At 34.2% G+C, this 8,750-nt stretch overlaps 1 protein-coding gene across 3 annotated transcripts; it reads left to right on the top strand.

Annotated features, from left to right (window-relative positions):
• The first annotated feature begins 3,341 nt into the window (after window positions 1-3,341).
• LOC111405889 (chaperone protein DnaJ) lies at window positions 3,342-7,276 on the top strand. Of its 3 annotated transcripts, XR_002704894.1 has the most exons (6): window positions 3,342-3,786; window positions 5,246-5,417; window positions 6,040-6,072; window positions 6,215-6,309; window positions 6,641-6,925; window positions 7,011-7,276. XR_002704894.1 is itself a non-coding variant. In XM_023034981.1 (5 exons), the coding sequence occupies exons 1-5, from the start codon at window positions 3,427-3,429 to the stop codon at window positions 6,863-6,865; spliced, it is 885 nt and encodes a 294-aa protein (XP_022890749.1). In that variant the 5' UTR covers window positions 3,342-3,426; the 3' UTR covers window positions 6,866-7,276. The 3 variants fall into 3 exon arrangements, 2 of the variants coding, with proteins under 2 accessions (XP_022890749.1, XP_022890750.1); XM_023034981.1 differs by having other exon boundaries at window positions 6,641-7,276; XM_023034982.1 differs by lacking the exon at window positions 6,040-6,072 and having other exon boundaries at window positions 3,345-3,786; window positions 6,641-7,276.
• Window positions 7,277-8,750: the final 1,474 nt, after the last annotated feature.

Below are 8,750 nucleotides of genomic sequence, written 5' to 3'. Positions count from 1 at the left end.
TTTCTAGTTTTGCAATTTGACATTAAAACATATTTCTTTTGTTTTGAATGATTTATATGCATTTCTTGTTTCCGCAATTAAGGGCCCGTAATTGTGTAAGTTTGGGTGATTTATTCTTGCATTCGAGAGAATTGGAATAGATTCGACATAATATAAATCATCGTAGGGTCCGATAGGGGATAGAAATATACCGCTATGCCCTACGGGAATCTTTAAGTGTTCATAAAACTACATGCATTTTTACATATGCACTTGTCATAGAAATATAGGTCGGTGGTATGTAGAAATAGGTTTGATACATCTCGAGAGAGAGTATTGGATAGACTTAGGAACATTGATTCGTCAACAATTGAATTATGTTGTCATATTGTGAAACTAGAGTTTAAAGTGATAATTGCATGGGAAATCGTGATCCTAGTGTGTTTAATTTCTATTGATTACAACAAACGTGCGTTCTCAACAATTGATTTCATTTTAGAGTTTTAAATTATTGTTTTGCTTATTAATTTCATTACAATCATAAAAGCTGCATAAGTAGGGTTTTCTTTCCAATTTTAGAGTTTTAATTAGGTCCACATTTATTTTGAGTAATTTGGTTTCGGTTAAGGTCGAATAAGTAAAATTGAACTAACCAATATCTGTGGGACGATACTCGGACTCATTGAATCCACTTTATTACTTGTTAACGAACCGTACACTTGCGGTAATTTAAATCGAAAGAAAATATTTCGTGAACAGGCATCGAATAAGATGCCACGTAGTTTAGAAGAAGTGGGCCATGAACCCTATGGGTCGGCCAACTGCGTCAGCACGTAACACTATGTGCCTCGCAAATAAGTTAGGACTCACCATCTCTTTTGACTGCAAGGATTTGAATTGTACATTACAGTTTTTGCAAATTTCAGGATTTATCATGTGAAGCCACACGTTTGATGATTTCAAATGTCTTTGATGACTCACTTCAATGTTTTGAGTTCTTAAAGATATCTTAAACAGCAGAAGTGACACTGCATCCATTTTGTGATATCGGTCTTGGTGATTCTTTCATATTTTTCTCAGGTACAAATTGGGGAATTTTTTCCCTGCTTTGTCTATGATTTGAATTCGGTTAGTATGTACTGATACAAGAACCAGAAGCCTTGGTACCCAATAACCTAAAACCATATACTGAACCACAGAGAATTTCTGTTTTGCCGCATAAGTTCTCTTGTACACTTCAAGTAGCTAATGACATTAATTACCAGTTGTCTTCAACATAATCGGTATAAACCGTGAAGCTAAACTTGTCAGAAGCTTGATTTGTAACACGGGACATTGGAGTTTGAAGGAAATCAGTGGCGAGACTTTGAGCTTTGTGAAACATTTGGACGCAGGAAAAAGACATCCCAGATTCTCACGATGCAATGAAGTGGAAATTTCTTATACTAAAACAAGTTAGATATTTTCGTCTTTGATATTTAAAAAGAGGCATGAGAGCAAAATTGAACATCGAGCTTCTTTAAAATGAGAACTCGGGTTTTTCTATGGCGGCCATTCTGGGTCTGGTTAATGTGCACTTCTTTGGGAGTTGAAATCTAGCTACTAAACATGTCTTTTAGTGAGGAAATCCCCCATAGGTCACTCACTGAACTTTGCAAAAATCTCCTAAGAGGTCACCAAACTTCATTTCGCCCCTAAACGGTCACTAAACTTTGTAAAAAATCCCTGAGAAGTCCCTGAACTTCTTATGCATGGGATCCCAATTTGCAAAAGTTGAGTGACCTCTTGGGAAATTTTAGCAAAGTCCAGTGACCATTTAGGGGCGAAGTGAAGTTCGATGACCTCTTAGGGGATTTTGGCAAAATTCGTTGACTATTTAGGGACGAAGTGAAATTCGGTGACCTCCTAGAAAATTTTGGCAAAGTTCGGTGACCATTTAGGGGATTTCCTCTCTTTTAGTGGCTTTCATCTTTGGTTTAATTTGATTATCTAACTTCAACATATGTGGATAGTGTCCTTCAATCACGACAAATGTTTTCGTGCTACTAATATAAATGTTGATGAATGAAATGAACTTAGATATCCTCTCGTTACTATGTCATTGAATGATTGTGTAGACTTTGTTGTAGAGTAGTTGCAACTTCATAAGAGTAAAAAATAATAATGATAATAAAATAAATTATTATCCAGTTAGTTACTTTTTTATTCCAAGTAAAAAATATATCGCTATTTTCTGAATATTACAATTGTACTTTTATGGAAAAAAGCCAAAGCTCCTTAATCATGACAATGTTATACTGATTAAAATAAATTAATTTTTGTTTAATTTGTACTTCCTGTTTGAGAGTGATTTTTTCCCTCCAAAAAATTGATTTTTTGACCGTTATTTTACTATTTCAGTCATCATATTTGACTTCTTCTCTCATAGGTGGACCCCACTTTTCTCCTAACGGTCAAAAAATCAATTCTCAAAATTACTTCCGAACAAGCTCTTAATACCAGATGGTGCAAATTGCAAGCATTAAAGTTTGTTTTTCTTGGAAAATTGTATAAAAAATAAAACTTGACTATAATATTTTATTATCTTTAAAAAGTGAATGACTTTTTTCAATAGCAAACTCATAGCACATAATTTAATAAAGGAGTAAAAATCCAAATCTTATTTATCCTCTATTTGACTCCATTTTTATAGAATAAATTTTAAAAAGTGATTTTTCTTTTTTCAGAAAATGTATGTTTAAAAAAGGAATTTTTTTGCTTTAGTAGAAGAATATATTTTTGAAGTGAATTTTGAATTTTAAGGTATTCAGAGAGACTTTGATCACACGTACTATAGGCATACAAGTCTACAAAGCCCAAGGCTATCAAGCTTGGCTAATATTTTGACACTGATAATAGTATTTCTTGTTAAAGACATCACAAATGTAGTGACATTTTCTTTAACCACTAGTTGAGCCTATTTTTTAGGGAAAATGTGTTTTAGAATAATAATTTTTTGGAAAATATGTGATTAAAAATAGAAAAAAATATTTAATTTTACATTTATAAAAGAATGTGTGATTGAAATGAATTTAAAAAAAAAAAATTTAAAAAAAAAAATGGAGCCCAAACAAAGCCTTAATATTACTAGGTATGGAAACGTTATTTGAGGTTATCTCACGTTTTGCTGGCAGCCGCAGTGTGGGGGTTCGATTCTTGAAATATGAAATTTGACTCCTTAGATTTCTGACCTACTAGGGTACATCTCGCGATTTACCCCCTCACGAAATTTTAAGAACGAAACGATGGAGATTTTCAAAGTTTTTTTTAGGTATGGAAACTTTATTTGAAAGGCAACATGGTACTTCAGTGATTTAGAAGAATGAATTTCAACCGTTAAATTTCAAGCACTTTAAAACGACAATAGATTCGCTAAATCCACTAACAGTTGATGAATTTAACAAGAACATGCGTGGATTTGCTTGCTCTCCAACACCATCACCATTCTTACGTATAATCTCCTCCTTTTCTTCACCAAATCTCCAATTTCAAACCAATTCTTCAATAATCGTCTGCAGAATCGATCACGGGCTTCGTATAGAGCCCTTTGTTGGTACTCCTCGAACCTTTTTACACAGTTACGGAACGAATTACTTCTACTTTCGAGAGAAGAAGAGGATTAGAAATTACGGAAGCGTCCAGGTGAGAGCGAGTCGGAGAGAATCCCCTTACGAAGTTTTGGGGGTCTCAGCCTCTGCGTCTACTGATGAAATCAAAAGGGCATATCGGAAACTTGCTCTAAAGTACCATCCAGATGTTAACAAGGAGGTAATTGATGTACTAATTTTGACAATTGTTATGCAGATTAATGAAACTTTACATTTTTTGTTTGTCGCTTGAGTTTATTTTTATTGTCTATTTTGATAATTTTGTTTGATTTCACATTATGTAAACGAATATGGATAATATCTTTGGCATATATTAAATTGTACTCATCATGAAATAATGTAAACACAAAAGCAGATTTAGACTATTAAGTAAATAATAGTAATGTATAGTACCAATCTAAGATCTATTTTTTCGACATGTTTAAATGTCTTTGGTGCTAGTCATTTGTTAATAGGTTCGCAGGTTTATATGCTTAGTTGACTCTCTTCGTGTCAAGACTTCTTTCCACTTGTTTTGAACTTTGAATACATTTCAATGTTGGAGAAGAAAATTGCTACAGAGCTACCACAAAATTTTTTATGCACTCTTTTATGAAATTGTTCCTTCAGCTAAAAGGATCAACTAGCCAAACGTAGTAATGTAGTATTAGTATTTCTACTATCAGCACATACAACTATAGTAAAGTCTGAATGTGAATATCCAATCACCTTGTAACATTCAACAAGCTTGTTAAATACAAGACTTTGCTTGTTGGGAATAATCAGAACTTGTAGAATAAATAGGATTAAATCCTAGCGCAAAGAAAGAAATTGTGAACAATAGCTTGTGGTTTATAGCTGTTTTTTAGAAACTTTGCAACACATGATAAGTTTGGTTGTCCTCTTGGTCCATTGTTATATCAACCTATCCATCCTGGTTTGCAGAAGCACAAGCACTTATAGCTGTCCTCCTCTGATGTAGTTAGGATGCATATTAGCTGCAAATGTGGACTATAGAGTGCTTGATCTGCATATGTATTTATTTTAGCCAGTGTGTTGGGAAAAAGCTTGTCTGCCCAAATAATACATTTCTAAATATAGTCTTGACTCTTGCATTTAATTATTATTCTTTCAACTTGCAAAATATGAATTAACAGTATGTTCTAAGATGAGGTTGTGAAAATGCTCTTGTTTTAATTTTAGGAAAAAGATAAAGGGACAGGGCCCTATGTCTAAACCGGGCGCCTAATTGGCACCCCCCCTATTGGAGGGGGAGCCTCTGGGCAATTAGGCACCCTTGACGGACAGGACAGGGCCACGTGGCCTTGTCCGTCCAGCAAAACCCTTACTTTTATATTTTACAACCTTCCACGTTCTTTTGGACCAAAGGATTTAGGTACTTAAATAGCTTACAGTCTTTTGTGGAGTTACCTTTCAATATCAAGAAGAAAAGTACATGTTTGCATAAGCCTGTCCAGTTGATGTGTGAAAAGCAGATAACTTTTTGGCATTGCCATCTGCGTCTTCCAATTCATTGTACTTCCATGTCTACTTTCTTTTCAGGTCCAAGGTCATAGATATCATTTTGTCTCATATAATGTGTATACAAGCAGTTCTCTATTTTGACATCTTGCCTAAAGGTTGATGCGCAGGAAAGATTTATGAGAATTAAGCATGCATACAACACACTTCTGAACTCTAAATCCCGAGGGAAGTATGATACAGGAAATCAAGCGTCTGATTCTTTCTATTCCACGGCTGGAAGAAACCAAAATAGGACTGCTGCAACTGAAGAAGAGTTCTATGGATTTGGTAACTATATTTCCTGTTAAGACCCTCAATTATTTTATACCATAGGTGTATGTTCCTACTCAGTGTTTCCATCAACAACAATAATTTTAGGAAATTAGCCTTGACAACTCCTGATCCAGCTAATATCTTCTCTTGAAGATTTAAGAGAATTAGTGCATGTTTAGCAAAGATTTAATTATAACTTAAGCCAATCAAACACATTTTTTATCCACACATTTTGTGGGATCAGTTGCTTAAATTATAATTTTAAGCAATCCCAAATAAGCATGAATGTGGATAGATTTGAATCAGGCCTTTTCGGTTGGATTCATCCACTTCAATGCTCGCATCTTATCAATGTGTCCATTTTCTAACAATTCTATTTACAGCATAAGTGGCTTGAACTCACCTAAAACTACAACCATAAATTTGTTAAGGTGCATTAGACACTATAAGACAATATTTAGGAAAGGAGGTTCAAATTTAGTTAATTATACTGTTCACTTCTGTCCAATATGAAACGTAGCATAGATGTTCTATTGTTGAACTGTGACCTCATTCTGCACTGAATCTTAACCTTCGGTAAGAAATTAAGGCTTTTCTTTTGGCATATTCTTATGTTTTTGACCACTTAATGCTGCAGGTTACTTTTTGAGGGATGTCCAAATAACAATAGGTAGATTATACTCCTTGGAAGACCACAAGGGCATAAAATTACCTTGCATCAATTTTCAGATCGTTTTGGACCTTTTTGTACCCGTATGATCTTCTAAGTAATACGATATGTTGAGATGCTGAAGTCAAATTTGTGGTTGCAGAGGACTTCTTCAGAGATCTCCAGGAAGAATTTCGCAGCTGGGAGGCAGACGCTGGTTCACGAGAAAAACCAAAGAGCTTGTGGGAAGAACTGGCGGTGGGACATTATTATTCAACAATTTGCTAAATAATATTTACTGGGAACTTCCGTTTTTTTCTCTTTCAATTTTTTGAACATGTTTGGCTAAGCTCAAAAAGTTTATTCTAAGACAATAAGTTTTTGAAACAATTTTTTTATTGATGAAAGTTGGAAATAATTACTTATTTTGATAATAAAGTAAGACTTTCAAAAATAATAACTTTTTAACTTAAAAAGTATGAGAAGTAAATTATCCAAACATGTTTGACTTAAAAAATGTTTTACATTTTTAAAGCTTAGCTAAACACGGTTGCCTTAAAATGTTGTCATAACGTGTGGTGCTTGACAGGAAATTGGAGAAGAGTTTGTTGAGTTCTTGGAGAAAGAGCTGAACGTTACAGATGCAGAGGTATCCAAAGATAACAATGATGAAAAGACGCAAAAGGGGTATTATGGAACGAAGGAAAAAGAAACTGCTGATCAAAACAAGGCAGATAGAAGAAACAACATTGAAGAAAATATTGACGAGATTGAAGCAGCCCTTGCACAACTGAAAAGGGAATTGGGCCTATAAGGGAGAATGAGAATGCACTGGAAAGCTGGATTTTCCTGGTTCAACATGCATTAGGAAATGGTTCGTCTAAAAGCTATTGATGTTTGATTGGCACCTTCTTGTCCGAATATAAGCAGCTAACTTTGAGAAATTGTCTGCTGTGCAGAAGACGGAAAATAGCAGCCGTGTAAGAGGACTATATTTTGAATTAGAAGCTTCACAAATGGAAGCTATAAACCATGAATTTAAAGTCATTGGATTGTACAGTTCTTGCTCCTTTATGCATTGTTGTTAATTTAGCTTCAGAGCCAGTTTCCATTTTATGTGACGAATTCTGATTTTAGAAGACCAAATTCACGTGACAAAAGTTTGTAAATTGTTTGTCTTTGTAAGTGTGTATGTGAGAGGAAGGGAGAGTATCCTCTCATGATTTCTTTTTGTGTAGAAGTAAATGACGAATTATTGTTCATTTATTTTTTAGTGTTAAAAGGCTAAATCAATGAAATAGTTAACCTACATAAGGGCTTTGGTTACTCCTCTCAACACTCTTATTGTTGAATTAGGGCACAACAAACTCAAATAAGCAATTTGATCCACTTTACGTCTTATTACCTTGTGAGGTGATTGTAGTTTCCATTTCATGTGATGAACTTTGATTTTAAAAGAGCAAATTGAAAGTCCAAGAACAACTAACAAAGAGGGGGGGAATTGGTTATTCGATCATTTTTCGAAAATAAGCGCAAACTTAAACAAATAACTATGAATAAACAAGATAACACAAAAGTAATAAGAGGAAGGAAAAAGAGAGTGCAAACGATGTAATAAGGAGGTTTGATCCAATCACGATCTACGTCCCCCGTTTCCAAGCTCCTATCACGAGTAAGGCATTTTTTACTATATTGATTGACTTATGGTGCAATCCAACCTTCTTACAATACTTTCGGTGACTTATAAGCAAGGAGCACCGTTCCTTTACAATGTTGAAATTTTCGAGGCTTCAACTCGACCCACAAGTTTGAAAGATAAAGAGTATACAAGTGAAGACTTCTCTTGCAATAAATGATATAATTGAAGTTGAATACAGCAAGAGAAGATGGCTAACATTTTAGTAGATAGCAATGATTGAAGTTCAAGTGTTAGAAAAGAAAAACAATTTGATAAGAATGATTTTCAAAAGTTTGATCAATCAAATGTTTTTCTAATAAATATATTGAAGAAATAGATGTATAAAGGTGATTGAGTAGATAGATTAGTGATATCTTACTTTAAATGCTTATATCAAGTCTCTTATTGAATGCAAAGTGATCTAGTGTTTATAGCAACAAAAATGGTCAAAAGTTCTGTTATATCGGATGAGGATACCGGACGGTCAAGTAACCGTTTGTTGTTCAGAAGTCAGAACGTTCGATTTCTTGATCGTTGGCCAAACCTATCATACCGGACGTCCGCTAGAATAATCGGACTTGTCCGTTAGACCTACCGGATACGTCCTCTAGAACAACACTTTTTTGGATTTTTTTTTCATTCTTTAAATAATGTAGCAAAATGTAAATTTATGGAGTGAATAGCCCAAATGGTCACTAAACTTTGCACCAGGTCCGCAAAAGGTCACTGAACTTTCAAAATTGTCTAACTTATCATTGAACTTTGCAAAAAGTCCACCAAAGGTCATTGAACTTTCAAAATCGTCTCACTCATCACTGAACTTTGCATTTTGTAATCTCATTAGTCACTCAGCTAACGGTCCATCCAAAAACTAACCGAATACTCATGTGGCTGGCTGATGTGGATGTCAAGTCAAACAAAAGAAGTACACGTGAATTTTTATTTAAATCAAAACATGTTTTATTAAAAAAATAATAATAATAAAAATAAAAATAAATAAAACATGTTTACGGTGGTGACC

This window comes from Olea europaea, chromosome 12, assembly GCF_002742605.1.
Source record: "Olea europaea var. sylvestris chromosome 12, O_europaea_v1, whole genome shotgun sequence".
Taxonomy (NCBI): domain Eukaryota; kingdom Viridiplantae; phylum Streptophyta; class Magnoliopsida; order Lamiales; family Oleaceae; genus Olea; species Olea europaea.
The sequence above is the reverse complement of the archived record's forward strand: the minus strand, read 5'-3'. Positions and strand labels throughout refer to the sequence as shown.